The sequence below is a fragment of the Electrona antarctica genome, assembly GCF_951216825.1.
Source record: "Electrona antarctica genome assembly, chromosome: 22".
Taxonomy (NCBI): domain Eukaryota; kingdom Metazoa; phylum Chordata; class Actinopteri; order Myctophiformes; family Myctophidae; genus Electrona; species Electrona antarctica.
Genome location: NC_136805.1, coordinates 13259101 through 13280454, shown reverse-complemented (window position 1 = coordinate 13280454; position 21354 = coordinate 13259101). Strand labels below are relative to the sequence as shown.

The window sequence follows — 21354 nt, the reverse complement described above, 5'->3', positions numbered from 1 at the left end:
TGGGTCCCATTTTTAGAGTCTTTGGTATGACCCGGCCGGGGATTGAACCCCAACCTCCCAGTCTCAGGGCGGACACTCTAACCACAAGGCCACTGAGCTGGTCTCCTTCTATCTTACCGTATCTTCAGTTTGTTCACTGAACTGTGAAATGATGTGGTTTTGTTTGGATCTTTCTAAAAGTCTCTGACTCCACCATGTGTTTTCATTAGACCTGGGTCAAGTAGCTGTTGATTTAGGCTAGAACGGTGCCAGAGGAATACATGGTAATAATATGATCACCAAGCATATTAGACAATTACAGGCAAGTTTGAAAGCCAGTTTAGTGTACTTTACTTTCCTATGATTGGTGACTATTAATCTGGCACTTAAAGAATTGTTCTAATGTGTTAAAACCCAGCATCCCAAAACCCAGGGTAAATAATGTAAGTGTTTTTATTATTATTTGCAAATACCAAGACTTCAAATATCTGTATTTTACACTGATACTTCTGAATGCAACCTTCCCGACCAACTAAAACATGTATTCAGTATTTAGATCTATTTGGTTATATAAAATCTGGAATATTGTGTAGATTTGCAAAGACTTAGGGTTGATCGATATTTTTCTATTTGTTGTATTTCTGGATTTACACAAAATACAATTCATATGAGAATCTAATGAAACCAATCCGTAGTACGGTACCATTACTGACGTGGTACGAGTACGACCCTTCAAACCGGTGTCTTGTTTCCCACAAACAGGAGAAGGAGATGGAGAAACAGAAGCTGTTGTACCAGCAGGCCAGGTTGCACGACCGCGGGGCTGCTGAGATGGTGCTGCAAACCATCAGCGCTAGCAAAGGTTTGTCTCAGCTTTAGTCTGTGATCTTCTAGGCTTTGTTCAGATTACAGGCAAATCTCATTTGTATCTCAAATGTCAAATCGGATCTTTAGGACTACTGTCCACACTAGGGCATTCACTTCTAGTCATTTTTACTAGTTGACTAGTTGCCTAGTTTACTAGTCGACTAGTCGACTAGTAAACTACCTATTATGTAAAAAATAAAATATTTTTTTTTGGAAATAAATATGTGTACATTGAAAAACTGTGTACATGGTGACTATAACTATAATCTACCTGATCTTGAGGCCTACAAAATCGGGGAAAAAATAAAAAAAATAAACTTTTTTCTTTCTTTTTTTCTTATCAACTAGTCAACTAGTACCAACAAGGTCGACTAGTGGATTTACTAGTTGACTAGTAAACTAGTCGACTAGTTGCTTAATGCCCTAGTCCACACCCTTGTTTGCATGTAGTAATCAGATTGGATGTGTGTATTCTTCAAACATCGTCAACCTATCTCCACTCTTTGCTGTGGTACTGGTAACGTCTTAACAACATACTGTAGGCTGGAGTGAAATGCTATACTTATTTCCCTCTACACCAAATCTCTTCGCCGAAAATAGCCAATCTACAAGCATACCATGCGTTGCGTCATAGACTGTATACGTCGTTGACCACCGGTAACCACCAGGGATGGGTCTATACTTTATGCTAGGGATGTCCCGATACACTTTTTTCGCTTCCGATCCGATCCCGATACCTCAATTTCTGTGTTAGCCGATACCGATACCGAATACCGATACCAGTGTCGTGATCTCATCTTGTGTTTATAGCTATCTAGCTATATATCTCGTGTTGTGTTTATAGCAGACTCCTCACTCAAATGTGCACTTGCAGTTTGGGCAACTCCAAAGCAAACTCCACATGTCCCAACATTTTATTTACCTGCAGCCATAGTATCAACCCCTTACCCCTGGCATATTCGCCGATACCGATATGACCCGATATGACAAATAAGGGCCGATCCGATACTTTTCCCAATACCGATACAGTATCGGGACATCTCTACTTTGTGCCCTCCTCTTTTCCACCCATCCATCTCCATCCAACACATCCTGTTGTGATTGTGACGTACCGTATTGCTATTTTCAGCAAATGTTTGCACATTTTCACAGAATGTTCGCCTATTATGAGCTGAATGTGAATGTGCTGAATAGGGATGCTAGGGTACATGTGTTACATATAGATTACAATGTGCATTACATTCACCCAGTGACACACACATTGATAAAACGACGGTAGAAGGAACCATGCAAGGCACCAAGCTGCTCATCTGGAGCAATTAGGGGTTCAGTGTCTTGCTCCAAGACACTTCGACACTGAAGTAGCCCCGGGATCGAACTGGAAACGTTCCGTTTCCCAAGCAGCTGCTTTACATCCTGAGCCAATGTCGCCCCCTATAATTACAAATAGAATGTGTGATTTCACATTATTATAGGCCTGAGAGTAGATGCTGAATGAACACTGAACAGTGTGTGTGTCTGGGTCCTTCACACAGGGGAGATGGGTCCCATGGTGGCCTGTACTTTGAAGCTGGGTATAGCTGTCCTGAATGGGGGCAACTCCACCGTACAACAGGTATCAGTCTCACCTTTAAAATCTTACCTTTTCCTTTAATCTATTAACAGAGATTTCAATTAATATGGGTAATTGTTATTGTTTGTCTTTTTTGGAGTGAATGTGTCTTAAAGGAGAATTTCGAACTAGAAGGTTTTCTTACCTTTATTTGTAGTTGTTACGTCCCCACCAAAGAGGTCCAGGTGTTTCCCCTACCATAAGCGCTCAATTTTAGTTTTAGTGCTAATTCGCTTATTTTCATCGAAATAAGTATTAAAGTGTGCCGCTTGGGATACTATTTACATTATGAAGAGAGGATATATGATTTTATATGATATGATTTTTGAGAGATGGAAATAAGCAAATTAGAACTAAAACCCAACACCCCATTGAGGGCTTATGGTAGGGGAAATAGCCAATAATGAGTTTTGGCACAAAATAACACCTGGACCTCTTTGGTGGGGACGTAACAACTACAAATAAAGGTAAGAAAGCCTTCTTGTCCGAAATTCTCCTTTAAGGAGCACGTGCCAAACCTTTACTGTGTGTGCTAAAATGTAAGGAGAACAGAGAGCAGACATGCAACTGATTTATAGCAATTAGAGTAGTGGAGAATAGTATTCACACATTTTGGCATTTGGACCACTCTAAAGTATTTCTCTAAATATTATATATTTTCTTGTCATGTTATCTTGTTCTTATCTTATCTGGTTGTTATCATGTTCTTGTCTTGTTATTCCAAACTGAGATAAGCAGAAACAATATTTAGAGGAAATCTCAGAGGAGTCTCAGATGATGGGAGTCCACACATCACGACAATTTGTCTAGCACAGATTACATCCGTCAAAGTTCTTATAAACTGATAGAAACATTAGGCCTACTTTAAATTCATGATGTTTTTGAACTTTGTAAAATCTTCGGTGCCAACTTCATGCTCGATGGTTACAGTACTGTACATGTCAAACACCCATAATTCGTCAACCAACAATGTCAGAGATGACTTCATGTTAGAAGTAGGGTCAGGGCTAATATGTTCATAACATTCTCTGTATTTGGACTCATTTTTAGTGGACAAATATGCCATTCCCTTTATGGTTCTGGGTCATTTGTTTTTTGTTTTTCTCTTGGCAGTCGATATATTCTAATTCTAGTTGATAATATATCGGCTCTTCTTCTAGACGAAAGAAGAAGAGGCGTCGATATATTTGATCAATTTATGTTATTGTCTGTGAAGTCATTTGTAATGGTGTTTTTAACTGCAAGTGTCATACAAAATGTATTTTTCCTGTGTGCTCTCTGGCAGAAAATGCTGATCTATCTGAAAGACAAAAAGGATGTGGGCTTCTTTCAGAGTCTGGCTGGCCTCATGCAGTCATGCAGGTAACCTAGTTAGAACCTATAGGGTTCTCCCTGCAGTAGGATTGAAAGACAATACTTTACAATACTGACTGACTGACTGACTTTTTATAACAAATTCAGTGTGGTAGGATGGTGTCCCCCTGTCTCACCCCATTGTCGTGCTATGCGATTTGAGCCGCTGCTTACGTAAATTGTGAAGCCTTTTTTTGGAATAACCGACTTTTTCCCCCATCCAGATAGGGCTAGATAGTGCAGAGTGGATGTAGTCAGGGAATATTATCAGTATAATGTCAAATCTGGGAATACATTTCTTACCAAGAATGTTCTTCACCAATGTGTTTGTAAAGGTGTCTACTAACATATCCTACATTGGTTTATATTCAACCACCCTAGGGGAATTTTTGACACACTTCATGTGAAAAAGGTTGGTCTGTATAACACACCACAGGTGAATTTGAGTGTATTTGTTTGTGCTTCAGCGTCCTGGACCTGAATGCCTTTGAGAGGCAGAACAAAGCAGAGGGTCTTGGCATGGTGACAGAGGAAGGATCAGGTAGGATTCACTAACTAAACCTCATTAAACTTGACTCATAATGTTTCTTCAAGCCAGCACCAGGTTTCTCAAATAAATCTTATTGCGGAATATTCAGAACAAGATGTTTGTTTTGCTTTGTTTTTCCCTTGAGATGGCGTAAGTACCACACATCTGACATATAGTTGCACTGGAGCTGTCATATTATGTCTATGGCTCTGTATAATTAAGTTCACAGTGAGTTCACACTTTAGACCAGTTGGCATTTCTTTCTGTGGCTAGTTAACCATTGTTTTCAAAAAAAGAGGAATCACATCAACAACCAGTGTGTGTACAAGTACTTGGAGGGGAAATCAAGAAACGTCTGGTGAAGATGACAGCAGATGAAAATCTAAAATGTTCTCCTGTAAAAATGCATTTGCTTTATCCTGCAAGAGACGTACGTGGTTCCCATTTCTGTGGTGGTCTTTTTGGTTCCATTGTGCTGGGCAAGATTGCTCAGTGGCCAATGAATATTATTTTGACACAGATCGACTACTCCTGATCTGCTGTCTATAGACTAATCCGCAGAACGGCAACCATGTCTGCGGTGTCGCCGCTTGAATACAGCGACACTGCAGCTATGACTGCCTACAGGGCATCGCTCCAAGGATTCGTCTATACTATACTATACTTCGGTACTCTATAGACTCTATAGAGTACCGAAGACCTGACGTCACTCCTCCCACTACCCCTGGGTCAGTAGTACTTTTTATATTGAAAATACCACAGGGGAATCTTAAGCAAATCAGCCCTGCAATACTGTCAAGGAATGTAACTCAGTGACATTTATGATTGAGTCTGTGTTTGGAGAATATTAATTTATTTTCTTACTCTTTGGATGAATTTGTAATTTCACACCGCCTGCACCTGCAATACGAACTTTTGATTGATTGATTGATTGATTGATTGATTAACAGTTTGCAGAATTACAGTACATTTCAAGTACAACTCTTCACTTCACTTCACTTAGGCAACGTTTTGGTCACTGACCTTCTTCAGGCATGCCTGACTGTTTTCTGAGTGCATTGAGCCCTGCCTACGCACCCGTCTCGGAGCATATCAGGTGTGCATAAGACTTTGTTGCCTAATATACATATGAGTAAAATTGCGGGGCTGATTGGTTTATTTTTGGAACACAGTTCTTATGATCTAAAATCAGCCTATAGTATTTTCAATAGAAAAAAAACTCTGTGAACCCAGTAGCAGCAGTGATGTCAGACTTCGGTTCTCTATAGTAGAAATTATGATGAGGTTGTAGACATACCGCTAGTTAGATGAAATGTAGCAAACATTTTGCCATACAATCTTAATCAGCATGTGAAAAGGCTCTTGGTAGCCTTGTCAACTCATCATTATTTATCTTTTGTCCTTACTTTGTACTTTTTTTTAATTACCTTTTAATGAGTTGTATAACATAGAAATACAATAATATGTGTTTTCTTTTTGTTCTTTACATGCATCATAATCATGTATAATTTACTGATGTAAGTGTTTGTCCTTATGATTTGTCTATTACCCCCTATATATGTGTATCAATATTGCCAATGTTCACAAATACTAAAATCTTGTTTTCAACTTGAAATTCTAATTATTGGCCTTCAAAGACCTTTTATAATGTGGTAAGAACATTTTGTGGTGTGTTTTTCTGAAAGGGTACATTGACAAAAAAGGTTTTCTGTACATCCATGAAAATGAGCACATAATTCACCATGTTGAGTTATTTGTTTCTGGATGGTAAATAATTAAACGGAGTTAAAACGTAGACAAAGTCAGTGATCAATTTTAGAATGTTACTGTGCTTATTCTCTTGGTAAGAACAATGTATATTATTTCTATTCTTCATTTATTTTCCTTTTTCTTGTGATGTGTGTTTATTTATGTATTCATCTATGCTATTTATTCTACATTTAAAATTTTCCCATAAATGTGTATGCACCAAATAATGCACCCATTTTCTTTCTCAAAGTTTAATTTTGCGTTTAAACGTCTCATTATTTTTTGGATAAAGTATAATGTGTGGAGTCCAACTTTGTTCAAGTCAGTATTTGCATTTCCATGTCTGTGGTAGATGAACAACTTTTTTGTCACAATACCCTTTTATAAACTGTGATGGTATGTTGTACAGGCTGCTGTTGAATCGGTCAGTCCACTTTCTCCTCTTTCTGCACAACACTTTGTTTTAGCTTTCTATTTGAGCAAACAACAAAATTCTGAAACAAAACAAAAAAACAAAAAAAACAACAGATTTGCTCTATGTAATCTATTTGACTTCTGGCTTTTTCTTTCTTTCTCCCTTTTCTTATTGGTTTTCTCTTATTTTTTGTTTAATGTACTGTCCTCCCCTCCTCAGTCATCAATAATGAGCGTGGTAATTATGCCTTCTGCCATTTTCTTGTTGTCTGTGGGTTGTTCTGTCTCTCTCTCTCTTTCTCTGTCTCGCTTTGGTCAGTTGATTAGCTTCTGTGTCAGTTCTGTCCAGGTCCTGAGTGTAAACCTAAAGGCCCTTACACACAGAGTCACATTTTGTTTTCGCACATAAAAACAATGGACAGCTGAATTGTTAAGGAAACACAATATGACCTCACTATGACACCTAGTCACTTGAACCCAGTATTGCTTCGTTTTTCAGATATGTTAAGAAAAAAATGAAGAAAAAACAACGACCACTTCTGCGATTCTGCGTGCAAGGGCCTTAAAAGCGTTGACCTTTAGCCCATTATGTTTTCGTAGCAGCTTTATGTTCTTCCTTCAATGTGGTATTATTCTTTGCTGTAGCACGATGCTAACATCTCCTTTTAGTCTTTTTTTGTGAGTTTGTCCTTTTCATACAACCTAATGACATAGAATCCTAGCCTTCTTTTTGGATTTTGTCTTCAGATGTGATACATAAAATGCCTACAGTCCACAACTGAGGATTTGATCAGGCGTAATAATGAAGACGTGACTGAGCTGCGAAATGTTAAATCTCAACACAAGCTCTCAGTCCGCAGTGGTAGGATGTTCGCAGTAGTTCATGGTCGCCCACCGTTTAACTCAAATTCCGTCTATCCTCAGGATTTGAACAGTATCTGGCACATTCTTGATGTAACTGATATCTTGTAGCATTTTGAGCTGGTCTGAAGTGGCAGTCTTCCGCCCCTCCGCCCACCCCCACAACCCCTTGCTGCGGGCCTGGTCTTCTAGCTAGTGCCAGTTGGCTGGTTGTGCTGTCTCGATTATGGAGATGGTTATTGTGTTGATGGTTGTCTGTTGTGCAGTGTTCCTTATCTGTCTGTCTCTCTAGCCTTTTCACTTGTATCTATCTCTCCTCCCTTTGGATTCTATCTGTTCTTGTCTGTCCATCTAATCTCTTTGCTGAGTCTTATTCTCCCTTTTTGTTTTCTCTCGATCTCTCCTTTCCCTCTCCCTTTGTAAGTGGTGCATTTTGGATTTTAAAATGGCTTATGTTGTCTGCGCTGATCTGTGCAAACTATTGGGGTGGGGGGCGTTCTCAGATATACAGATATCCCTCCTCTCTGAACCCTCCCCCTCGTTGACTGGCCGAGCTGTGTCCTGTGATGTAGTCGGTGTCATTGTCGTGTGTTCCATGTCCAAGTACTTTGCTTACTTTTCACACAGAAATAGCCGTCTTTCGATCAACTCTTTCTTCCCTTCTTTGATGAGTTTGTTGTGACTTTTTTTGTTTGTTTTTATTTGTTATTATATTACATGTATTGTATTTATTTTTTTCAGTTTAGTGTTTGTGTATCTTCCATTGTATTTATTTATTTTTCAATTTAGTGTTTATCTTCCATTTATGATTTGGTAGTGCATTATATTATAGTAGAAATTAATAGTGATTTGATTTTTTTTCCCCCACACAGTTTGTCAATCATTACCACATCCATAAAGACACAACTGAAAATGTCAAGTTAAAATAGTCTCACTGTTTTTGTGCAAAGTGTTAATATTCTTCTCATCTGGTGTATCATTGTTTAAAGAATATGTTTGAAAGTGCCTTTTTACATATACAGCATTATATAAATATACTGTATAATCTTCCAATTATCAAACAAGTGCAAAGTTTAATCCCAAACTATTATTAACTATACATAACCGTTGTTTTCTTTTTTCAGAGATAAATTCAAATATATAGTTTAGCTCCAAGAAAGTGACATGGGATGGATATGTGCAAATGAATATGAATTGATAGAACTACCGTATAATGGTTAGATTTGAAAGTCGAATGTTTCATTTTGGAATGAAATTCTTCAGGTTTATTGCCACTCCATGTAATGTGGAACTATGAACTTGTCAGAGAACTGCGCTTGCACCGTGAAAACGCTGTGAAACATGTTGCACTTTCAGGCCTGTTTTAAGAACCGACAGATTTCTCTCTCCAACAGTCAAGTGTATCTACTGTCACACTGTCACTGACACGGTTGTATCACTGTAGTGAAATAATCTATACGTACATGTTCATCCACCTCTTACATTCATTCTGTCTCTTAAACATTAAAGCAGCATTGTAACACAGTCAAAGTCTCTTAAACATTAAAGCAGCATTGTAACACAGTCAAAGTCAAATCTGACTTTCCTTAAATCAAGTCTACCTCTTTGCCTTACAGCAAGTCAAGTCTGACTTGCCTTAACCCATTAAGACCCGAGGCCAATTAAAAAAATGTTTCTAAATCCAGTTCAAACAATTTTCTCAAAATCATGTTTGTGTCAATGGTTCTCAAAATTTGTCATGTCAAGGAAACCAAATGTATTTGGTCACTTACCTAGCCTGGTGCAACCACTCCCCCTGTTGGACTACATTTGCATTCTGCCAGCAGGGAGAGTCTGGGAACTCTCAGGCAGAGATGATGTACTCCGGTCCAATTCTGTCCAGAGCGTTATGCGGCTGTATGAGGCCGCTAGAGGCGAGATCAACGCGAGACTTAAGACAAGTGTTGCGCAAATGTAAACATAACAACCTAACAAGACTACAACTCGAAATTATTATGGAGATATCAAAATGTTTGTCCCGCTGCTTCCGGGTTCATGGTTTCTGCTTGAGAGATCCCAGATGCAGGCAGGAGGAGGGAACTGGTGAACTCAATACTGCCGCAATCTGGCGAAGTCAGGTTACCACTTACCCCCATCTCAAAATATTTTGTTCCAGGGACCCCAGAAGCAAAGATTTTAGTTAAAATGTTTGCTAAAATAATATATGTATTAAAAGATTTTCACGATTGATCAAAAAATAGCAGATCTACAAGTTCATAGCGCGGCACGAAGTGACGTGCTTTTAATGGGTTAAGTCAAGTCTTATTTGCCTTACGGCAAGTCTGTCTAAGTGAAGTCTGACTTGCCTTAGAGTAAGTCAAGTCTGGCTTGCCTAAGTCAAGTCCTGGCTGTAAAATGCTGCTCATTAATGTATGAACAGTAGCTGTCCTGTCATAATCCATGAATGTGTGGCTCGTGCAAAATATACACGGGCTGTGTGTGCGTGTGGTGTGTGTGTGTGTGTGTGTGTGTACTGTGTACCTTAGGAATGACGTATTACATCATACACCTTTCAGAGACTGAAACCAAACAATGCTGATTAACTTCCATTTATTCCCTCTAATTTTAAATGTTAAACTCTTTTCATCTCTCTCTATTCTTCCTTTCCTTTCCCTTTGTTTTCTTCTCTGTTTTTGTCTGTACATTCCCTCTTTGGCCACCCTCTCTCTTTTGCTGTATTTTCGTGTGTGTGTGTGTGTGTGTGTGTGTGTGTGTGTGTGTGTGTGTGTGTGTGTGTGTGTGTGTGTGTGTGTGTGTGTGTGTGTGTGTGTGTGTGTGTGTGTGTGTGTGTGTGTGTGTGTGTGTGTGTGTGTGTGTGTGTGTGTGTGTGTGTGTGTGTGTGTGTGTGTGTGTGTGTGTGTGTGTGTGTGTGTGTGGTGGTCTTCTCTCTGGCCAGGTGAGAAGGTGATGCGGGATGATGAGTTCACATGTGACCTCTTCCGCTTCCTCCAGCTCCTGTGTGAAGGACACAACTCAGGTGTGTTTGAGTTTGGTTTCTCACCAGTTAAAGCTTTAATGTGAAACACTGACGTTCCCAAAAGGTGCACTGGAGTCTACGGCTGTAAACATCCACCAGCTCATTGTTTACTCATCGCCAACCATCGTCCATTGAGCGTACAAGGGCGGGGATACAAAAGTAAAACAAATTCTGTCTCAGAACTCATGAATGGATAGAATATATTTTTATTGACTATAAAAATGGGAAATATGTGTGTGGAGTTTGCATGTTCTCCCCGTGTCCCCTAGGGTAGGTACCCTCACAAAAAACATGCAGTAATCCTGGTCTCTAAACTGCCTCCCCCTGGCCAGCCGGGGCGCCTGATGGAGGGGAAAGGAACTGGTTGGAATAACGTGTTCCTTCCACGCGCTACGTCCAACCAGGGAAACTCCCCCCTGTCAGGTGTAAAGGAGCAACTTGGACAATCAGGCATGAAGGAAGCATGAGTTCAAGTCCGTTGCTCTCCCCATGTCCCCCATATATGGGGACTAGGTTGGCGGAGGGTGTGACACAGGGGGGGAAAATGGGTTACAAAATCGTGGGATAAAAAAATTATATATATATTTTTTTAAAAAGGAAATATATTTATTATGGTTTGGCGATGAATTTGATCTGCTTTTAGGTACTCTGATAAAGCCCAACCATAGGCATAGGGAATCCCCCCGCATAAAAACAGCAGAGCCAAAGGGACAGGTGGTGCTGTAGCTGGGTGGTGGCGTGTGAGCAGCATGCTGTGTTTGAGCAAGACAGCAGTGCTGAGAGCAGCAGCAGCATGAGCAGAAGCAAAAGCAAGCAGGGATGAGTAGTGTAAACTTCCAGATTAAATAGAGCGGTCTGAGAATGAAATGAGTGATGTGGTCTGACTCTGAGAATGAAATGAATGTGTGATTGGTCTGAGAATTAAATTAATGTGTGATTGTATGAGTGGATGTGAACGTGGAGCTGCCAACAACTGCACTAAGTTCCCTGAAAGAAATTGCTCTGTGCAGGTCAAGCGCAATGCTCATTTAGTTATTTACTGGCTAGTTGATAATATTTTTCTTGGGATTCTCTTGTACCGACATTGTTCTTGTGTAGCAGTTTTGTAATTACAGGAAAGTATTCATTGCTTATTAGCTTTAAAGATACAATCTGGAAGTTAAACATTTTAGCTTTTCCATGTTTAGCTTTTCCATTATACATTAAAATGTAAACTCAAGAATTTCAGATTTTTGTCCAGTAGCTGCAGATAACGGCATCGCCCTTCATGTTCAACTCATTATTAGTCACATACACGTCCTATTTGAATTAAATCACTGTCAGTAAGTGAGCAGACAGTTTACAGTGCCATACAGATTATGTTTGATCAACATTTTCTTTAGAAGCTATAAACGATCATCACCATTGTTTTACTCTACATAGGACTGCAACTTAATGTTATCATTGAAATTGCTGTGAGCAACTTATTTCATATAGTAATACATGTTTTGGGCACAACAAACAGGGAATGAATGCAACTGCCAATTTATTTTAGATTTTGCTCTTGTCTTGTCCTTTGAAGAGTTTAGACTCAGTATTGTTTCTTAAGACTTTCAGAACTACCTGAGAACCCAGACAGGGAATAACACTACAGTCAACATCATCATCTCCACCGTCGACTACCTCCTCAGAGTACAGGTTGGTTTATTCATTCAAGTGTTAAATTCATATTATCATTTTGTTGACTATGATTGATTTGAACATTTCAAGAGTTTTGTCTAGACACCTTATCTCCATTTTCTCTCTCTCTCTTTCCTTTTCTGCCGTTTCTCCCTCATTTCCGTTCCTCTTGGCCTGTCCCTCACTGCCTGCCTGTCTCTCTCCCTTCACTGCCTCCGTAAACACCCTCTTCTGTTTTGTTTCTAAACCCTTTCTGTCCACTTCCAGGAGTCTATCAGTGATTTCTACTGGTACTATTCTGGGAAGGAGGTTATTGATGAGCAAGGGCAGAGAAACTTCTCCAAGGCTATCAACGTAGCCAAACAGGTCTTCAACACCCTCACTGAGTACATACAGGTAACACTTTTTTTTTTTTCACAGTTTTGTTTATTCAAGATTTCAGGGTATACAGTAAATCAAATAATATGACAATATATGTGACACACCCATACGGAACATACCAAAGAGATAACATGTACATATAAATGTCGTGATCACTATTTGCAAAATATTGTGGTGGCATAAAAGAAAACGGGTAACACATTTCACAATATATAATTACTGAATAAGGCACACAACTAATTTTACATTTCATCTTACGGTGGTGGCGAGGACCGAAACATAGACAATTTTTTTTTTATGTTTTTTTTGCGGCTTTCGCCTTTATTTTATATTTTTTTTATAGAGGGACAGACAGTAGGCTGACAGGAAATGGGGGAGAGAGATGGGGGAGTGACATGCAGTAAAGGCCGTCAGGATCGGGAGTCGAACCCGCGGCACACTGCCAGACTCGGGCTACCGGCCAAGGTGCCTGGACCACTGAGCCACGGCCCAGGCGAAAGATCGAAAGATAGACAATCTTTAGGCCCACGTGGCATTATGAAAGCGACATGTGAGCTTATAAATCGGCTATTTTTGGTCTGTGACACTCGTATGACGGAGCGTAAATTACGCAATACAGAATTGTCTTGTAACACTGTTATGTAAGCCGTGACTATGAAGTTGTGCATATTTGTATTCCCTCTGGCACCAGACCAGAGAATTTATTTTTACAACATTGCTCTTTACGATATTTGTCCCAGACCAATCTGTGAAGCCCAGAAGAAAATCTTTTTAAAATGCATTAATATCGACGACTTGAGAGATGACCAGCAGAGACACAGACAGCTCCATCACCTAACATGTTTTTGTATCCTCTTGCAGTTGGGGCATGCTGGATGCTGGTTGTTGTGGCTGTTGTTCCCCTCTTACAATGTATTGATTTTAGTTCTGGATGAGTCAAACAAGTGCAATCAATGACAAAATGAATTGATTGCGTTTCTCCTCAGGTCTCTGTTGAGAGAACCAGCAATGATTACTGTATCGGAAATGAGTCAAATAACTGCAACTATTGATTATTTCCTTAGAGATTATTCAATTGATTACTTTTATAATTCATTAATAATTAATCTCAAGACGCGTTCTTTAAACGTTTCTTTTTAACTATATATATTCTTTATTATATTAATTATTATCCACCACTCCTGAATGAAGTGTCTGGTGCTGGAGAGACTGGTGACAGCCGGAATGTAGACGGCACCCCGGGAGCAGTATGGGTTAGCGCCCCAGCCTGCATCCTCCGTGAGGAGGAAGCCCAAAGACCTTCGATGAGGCCTTTAGGAGGGCCATTCGAGCCGCAAGTGGAGCCTGCAGTGCTACCATTGCCCAGGTGGAGCCTGCAGAACCATTGCGGCTCAAGAATCCACCACTCCTGAATGAAGTGTCTGGTGCTGGGAGTCTGGTGCAACGCACAGGTCCTCGCTGTACTCCTGGTGAGAGCAGGAGTGGACCTGGTGAGACGTAGGAGGGGCCCGGACAGGAGGCAACCCACAGAGCCTAGTAGTCCCTCCACATGCCAGAATTGTACCTCTCAGTCCCGGCATAGTAGTTCCGGAGTGGTTCCAACGGATTGTGTGGCCCTGGTCTTTCCCTAGTGGGTCTGATCGAGGGTAGCTACTGGGACGTAAGTCGGGTCTTGATCACCCCGGCTGGGTCACCTGAGTGAGGGGTATGATGTTCGCGAGACCCGAAACCCCGATGACCTTGGGATACATCACTGAGGATACGTCCCAGTTGCATCCATGAGATGTATTTTCGTTCGTTACGAATCAACATGAAAAAATAAATCACAGTTGTTTTTTGTCTGGCTTAAACTCACTTATCACGGCCTGGGCCATGGCTCAGTGGTCCAAGGCACCTTGGCTGGCAATCCAGTCTGGCAGTGTGCCGCGGGTTCGACTCCCGATCCCGACGGCCTTTACTGCATGTCTTTCCCCCCATCTCTCTCCCCATTTCCTGTCAGCCTACTGTCTGTCCCTCCATAAAATATATAAAATAAAGGCGAAAGCCACAAAAAAAAAAACATAAAAAAAAAAAACCTCACTTATCACTCACTTGCTATTTTAAATCTATTAAATCTATTAGTTTGATGAACTATTCCACCTCTAATCTGGTAACTGTGTCTGTCATAGGGCCCGTGCACTGGCAACCAGCAGAGCTTGGCACACAGTCGCCTGTGGGATGCTGTGGTGGGCTTCTTGCACGTCTTCGCTCATATGCAAATGAAACTGTCTCAGGTGAGTTCAGCAGAGTTAGAAGGAAAGGCCCGTATGATGTCTGAATCCTATTGTTTTCAATCTGATCAGGAGTCTAGTTTGTTCTGTTTGTTCATAAAAACATAAAACATTTCAGCACATGTTTTATGTAGGATACAGCCTCCATAAAACATGGCATCCCAGAGTACATGTTGAAGGGTCATCATTAACACCCTCCGCGCCATTGCCGACGATTAAAGTCAATTGAAGCCTAATTTTGATAGTGACGCTTATCGCCATTGCCGACGGCCTCCGGCAATTGAGCTTTTATAGCGCGTTCGATTGCTCGAGCCAAAATGCTACTCACGTTAGCCGGTTAGCTAGCTGTGTTGTTAGCACAGAACTGGATCGCCCATCTTAGATCGTCGTCGCCATAAGCATCCATTCTATCCATTTCTTTCAATCGCCTGTAACTCCTATTCCTTGTCCCAGATGGCATTTTTGGTCAAAACAGCGTTTCTTTGACGGCACAGAGCTGACAATCTAGAGCTCTCCGGAGCTCCGGCCTGGATTCACAGTGTAAACAAGGCCCATCCAGCTGTGTGAAAACTCCTAACGTAGGACTACCGGTTGTGGACCGGAAATGGCGGATTTTCAAAATAAGAGCTCAAATTAAAAAAATGCTGGCGTGAATTAGATCCTAATTTTTCAATAAATGATAGCGGTCTAAGTGTTAACACAAGTGTCCTCTTCACACAACAGATAGAACCACAGGATACAGGTTACATAGCGGCAGACTTGCTAGATGGTGTGGTATTGGTTAGATCGCCATATCTATGAACAGACGATGCTTTCTCTGACTTTAACCTTTGTGTTTCCATGCAGGACTCCAGTCAGATAGAGTTACTGAAAGAGTTGATGGACCTGCAGAAGGACATGGTGGTCATGCTGCTGTCCATGCTGGAGGGTACGTCTGTCTTTATGACTAAAGGGATTCTCAACCATTTTTATTTCAAGGACCCCCAGTTTGATATGCATTAGGCTACGGACCCCCATTTGATATGACTTTTATCTCTGGGACCCCAATCTACACTGCACGTTTCTCTATGCATTTAACTGTGGGAGTGTATTTTACAGGTCCATTTGGTTCCTATAACTGTCATTTTGTTTAGCTGGGGACCCCCTGCTTACGACAGCTTTCCAACCATAGTCAATTGGACTGCAAATGTTAGACACCCTACTTTCTAATTGTTCTGTATATATTATTATTATTTCTGTAATGGACAATGGCAATATCTGAATTGTCCTTTGTTACTAGATGGTTAAAACTAAATGTGAAGACTTATTTACGATTACGTGATTGGTCCGGCTTCTGTCCTCATTCATTGTTCATTCGAAGTAGTATAGAACCTGTACGAAAAAGCAAATCATTATAATTATTGTCCTTGAATTGGTCCTGGGCGAATATAAGGCCAAGCTTGTATAATAAGGCATCATTATGTCTATTTGTAATGCAAATGATGCCTCTAAGAATACATATCCATTAGGACACATAATTATAGAGCCCTGTCTGAATTCTGTGCTCTAATGTCAGGTGGTCTGTGCAGGAATGTAATCAGGCAGGAAATGAGAGCTACAAATGCTCTCAGTGACATAACCCCACTTGTCCTAATAAAGTGTCCTTAACCTCAACTTTTTCTGCAGTTTCAAAAATAGAGAATAGTATAGAGAAAGAATAAACAAAGGAAAAAGAAAGTCAGATAACCGGTAGTCTCACGTAGATCAGAGATCTGCCTAACTGATGTGTCTGGGGAAATCTAAATCCCAGAAAGAGCGAGTGCATTCTCCGGCAGCGGCAATGAGATGCGGCGCTGCCGGGGGGAGGGGCCACTCCGTTTCGGCCACTCCGTTTTCCAGGTGCCGCAACTGCCGATAACAGACAGCTCCGTTCGGCCGCCGCCGCTCCAGACGCCGCAACTGCTGGTAACAGCTGCAGCGCTGCCAGGAAAGTTGGGTGGATTATAACACTCCACTGCCGCTCTGTTCCGCGGCAGTACGTTGGTCCGACATGCGTTGCGTCGTGCATGTGGTTAGGGTTTGGGGTAGGCTGACTGCTGTTGCAATTAGTGGAGACTCCGCGGGTGAGTCCGCTGCCGGAAAATGCACTCGCTCTCCCCTCTAAATTCAATGAACGGGCTAAGGGCCGATTCATACTCCTATTTTACCGCTGTTTCGGCGCTGTAGTGCCGAAATTATTTCGGCTCGTCAGAAATTTTCAGTAGCACCGAAGAGCCGACTTTAGGACGGTACCCGCCCCCCGAACCTCAAATGACGTCACATTGTAGGCTCAACAGAGCCGAACGACTTTTATTCGGCTCTAACTGAGGTTACCTTTAGGGATACCAGGTGGAGAACGTTCCGAGGTTGCCGGATGTGTGCCATAGGTGACTTTGTGTTGGGGGCGAGTGTTTTGGTATTCCATTATCCTATATCAAGAAACAATGTCCAATATACAAATGTTATGGCTTAAGCAAGAAACCTGCTCTAACACAGATCTGGATAAGAGCAAAACACTTCACTTCCATGTTCTTGTCTGTCCAGGTAATGTGGTAAACGGGACTATTGGCAAACAGATGGTGGACATGTTGGTGGAGTCCTCCAACAATGTGGAGATGATCCTCAAGTTCTTCGACATGTTCCTCAAACTCAAAGACCTCACGTCCTCCGACGCCTTCAAGGAATATGATCCAGATGCAAAAGGCAAGACATTCTCTTTTTTTCTGGACGGCCTCCCAACTCATGCAAAATTACTGGGAATATTGTCGCTGGCAGAACCCTTGTATATCAAATTTTATTTTTTTCATAAATGAAATTACTTGTCCGACCTACAAGCTCAGAACATATATCATGATACAACCTGCTGTAGTGAGCTTGTAGATCTGCATAATATGCAGATCTTGTATTTTAATTGAAAGTGGATAAGTGGATTTTATAAATATTGAACCACTGAAAAGTATTAATAAGAGCTTGTGACCAAATAATAACGGCATTGGATCCACTCAAACAGACAAACAAGGTCTCCACCCGACAGAGATGATGTGATGATGATAATGATAATGTGATGAATTCACAGGTGTTATCTCTAAGAGGGACTTCCACAAGGCAATGGAGAGTCACAAGCACTACACCCAGTCTGAGACAGAGTTCCTGCTCTCCTGCGCTGAAACTGACGAGAATGAACTGCTGGACTATGAGGAGTTTGTCGAGCGATTCCACGAGCCAGCCAAGGTAATAATAATGGGTCTGGGTCCTTTGGAGAATAATAATCGGTGGTTCTCAACCTGTGATGGGCAGTGAAGATATTGCAAGTGGGTCTCCCAACTAATTGACAAAACGCTATACGATTTTATGTTAATATACCACAATAACAGAACATTTTGTTTTCATTGTGATACCGATAAATAGGAACTTAATGTTAATTCCATTGATCCAAGTCTGGAACACGAATAGGCATGCTCTGAAAATGCACGCGGCCCATCCATCTGACCACTTAAATATTGATGGGCCGCAAACACTTTTGACACTTTTCAAGTGAGCCCTGAACCCAAAAAACTTGGTGAACCACTGATTTACATAACATAATCCCCTAACTTTATTATTTCTTTAACTTGTGAACCTGTGCTTCTAAAGGACATTGGCTTCAATGTGGCAGTTCTTCTAACCAACCTGTCGGAGCACATGCCTCAAGACACGCGCCTGCAGACCTTCTTGCAGCTGGCTGACAGCGTGCTCAACTACTTCCAGCCCTATCTGGGCAGAATCGAGATCATGGGCAGTGCCAAGCGCATCGAGAGGGTTTACTTTGAGATCAGCGAGTCCAGTAGAACACAGTGGGAGAAACCACAGGTAAAGGTCGAAGGAATGCATGAAGTGTCATTGGTTGTCATTTTAAGAACTCATATAGGGGGGTACTACAGTAAGTCCTTACCTTCATGTCGTCATGAATAAGTGACTGACTTATTGATGGAGTTATTAATCTTAAAATAATGTTCTTCTTAATGACCTGATAACTCGTGGGATTCACAAAGCATCATCCAGTAAATACCTCGGAAGAAACGTAAATATTTGTCTTAGTGAAATTATCATTTAGGAGGCAAGGCTTCAGAATTGGGATTACAGTAGGTGGATGTACTTTCTGTGTTAAAGTTACTAATAGGCTGATGCTGTAGGTTGGTTCACCACTGTGTGTCCAGAGGTGAGTCGACTCTAGATACTGTACCATTTGGTTATACTGCACCCTTCACCACAGTTCTGCTCTGTCATATATTTTGCTTTTAACCTTGACTGCTCCCACAACCTTTCTGCAGGTCAAAGAGTCGAAGCGTCAGTTTATATTCGACGTTGTGAATGAGGGCGGGGAGAAGGAAAAGATGGAGCTGTTCGTCAACTTTTGCGAGGACACCATTTTTGAGATGCAGCTGGCGGCCCAGATGTCAGATGCCGGGGAGCGCTCTGCCATAAAGGAGGAGAGCGAACGAGAGAAGCCGGAAGAGGAGAACCCAGAGATGGGCTTCTTCTCCGTCACCACAGTCCGGACGGCGCTGCTCGCTCTGAGATACAACATTATGCTGCTGATGAAGGTACAGTAGACTGGAAGGCTACTGTACTGGAAGGATGAATGGCTTGCTTCAAGACATAGAGCAGAGACCCGTTGGCCCCATAGAGTCATAAAGGATAGAGAACGGACCGGGACCAACGACCCCGCCCCCTGCTATTCATTTCAGATGCGGAAGTGCAAACGAGCGTTCAATGTTAAACCCCAGCTGCGCGGGGTGCCCTCGTGCTATATGCACGGGCCCGCCTGCAGTTCCAGCGTTGACCAATAGGCTCGCGAGCTTCAACGTTGGCCAGCCGTTCTGGGGTCTTGGTTGCCCCCCCCCCCCCCCCCCCACCCTGAGCAAGCCTTTTTGTGACGTCAATGGAAAAACTCCCCTTTGATGGGAAGAAACCTCAGGCAGAACCAGACTCTAGTCTAGGGTGAGCGGCCAACAACTAGACCATGTCGAAGGGAAAGAGAGAGGGAGGGAGGGGGGAGAACGACAGAGAGAGGGAGGGGGGAGAACGACAGAGGGAGGGGGGAGAACGACAGAGAGAGGGAGGGGGGAGAACGACAGAGAGAGGGAGGTGGGAGAACGACAGAGGGAGGGGGGAGAACGACAGAGAGAGGGAGGGGGGAGAACGACAGAGAAACAGTGATACAAGCAGCAGCAACAACACTAGGAACAACTATAATAGCAACAATAGCAATCATAGCAGGTGTAATATAATATAATAGCATTTTACAGTCGTGTTCCATGGAAACCATGATCTGTACATAGTTATATATATATTCTAGAGGGCGGACGAGGAGCGACAGCCCCGCCCGGCGCCCCCCGCTATTCATTTCAATGGAAGTTGCTCAGTGGCGTTTTGATGGACCCGAAAGCCTGACAAAGTCTTGGTTCTGGGAGCTTGGATCTGTATGGTTGGAAGGGAGGGAAGGAGCTAGAACACAGTCTGGATCTGTATGGTTGGAAGGGAAGGAAGGAGCTAGAACACAGTCTGCTTGGATCTATATGGTTGGAAGGGAAGGAAGGAGCTAGAACACATGCTTGCTCTATTCATCTTTTATGTCACCAATAAAGCCAAGGAATGACACAGAGAGGGAGTTGGAGTTTAATGGACATTCTGGTAGCCCACTAGTCAGTCTAAATTTTAGTTTGAATCGTGCAAAGCTGCAGTTATGTTTAAGACTCATGGCATATGCTGCATATTATGCTTTCCACGTCTTTCCTCTCTGGTAGGTTCTGTCTATGAAGAGCCTAAAAAAGCAGGTAAAGAGGATGAAGAAGATGACAGTGAAAGACCTGGTGATGACCATGATCTCCTTCTACTGGACGGTCCTGGTCGGGCTTCTCCACGTGGCCTTCAGCGTGGCCAGAGGCTTCTGCCGAATCATATACAACACCTTCCTGGGAGGCAGCCTGGTCGAAGGAGCCAAGACCATGAAGGTAGAGATGCATACTGCATACCGGGCCACATGCAGACTGCATGTGGCCCGGTAGGAAGTAATGGCCATATTGTTACAAATTAGTATGATATAACTGATATTATGAAATTATGAATCAATATTTTGATAGTGTTTATTTCAAAAGTCTACATAATTTATTAGCAGTTACTTGTATATAGATTTATCACCAGTACGCAAAATATCAATAGTGTCACGGTGTGAGTCAGGTTTAGTGTAGGACCCAAATGCAGGATGAGAGGCAGAGGCAGGGAAAGTCAGGTTCAGTGGTTTATTGCAAAACAAACAGGAGGAGCAGGCAAAATCTAAATCCAGGTACAGGCCAGGTCAAAAACGGTAGAGGCAGTAGAACACTATAGGCACACAAGGAATACTGGGAAAGCTATACTGGGAAAACTAGGGGATTGAAACAAACAAGGAAACTGGTTACAAATACTCACAGGCAACATATAAACAACGAACCAGCAAGGAACTGAAAAAACAAGGGAAATATAAATATACATGGACTAACTGGACAAAGGTGAATACAACAGACAAATCAACACAGGGATTGGCTGGGAGACTAACAGGACACAGGTGGAGAAGACTACACTAATCACAGGGTTAGACAAGGCAGGTAAACATGGGCAACACAGG

At 41.9% G+C, this 21354-nt stretch overlaps 1 protein-coding gene across 1 annotated transcript in view; it reads left to right on the top strand.

The window, feature by feature from the left end:
• Positions 1-21354, top strand: part of ryr2a (ryanodine receptor 2a (cardiac)) — a gene marked incomplete at its 5' end in the record, with an annotated part of 316463 nt that overhangs the window by 247006 nt on the left and 48103 nt on the right. The window contains 14 exons of the mRNA XM_079492228.1: positions 742-841; positions 2382-2461; positions 3744-3820; positions 4279-4352; positions 10300-10380; positions 11969-12057; positions 12307-12435; positions 14589-14693; positions 15537-15618; positions 17253-17411; positions 17785-17939; positions 18342-18557; positions 19019-19291; positions 20495-20701. Coding sequence (XP_079348354.1) covers positions 742-841; positions 2382-2461; positions 3744-3820; positions 4279-4352; positions 10300-10380; positions 11969-12057; positions 12307-12435; positions 14589-14693; positions 15537-15618; positions 17253-17411; positions 17785-17939; positions 18342-18557; positions 19019-19291; positions 20495-20701 — 1827 coding nt within the window. The remainder of the gene's footprint in view (positions 1-741; positions 842-2381; positions 2462-3743; positions 3821-4278; positions 4353-10299; positions 10381-11968; positions 12058-12306; positions 12436-14588; positions 14694-15536; positions 15619-17252; positions 17412-17784; positions 17940-18341; positions 18558-19018; positions 19292-20494; positions 20702-21354) is intronic.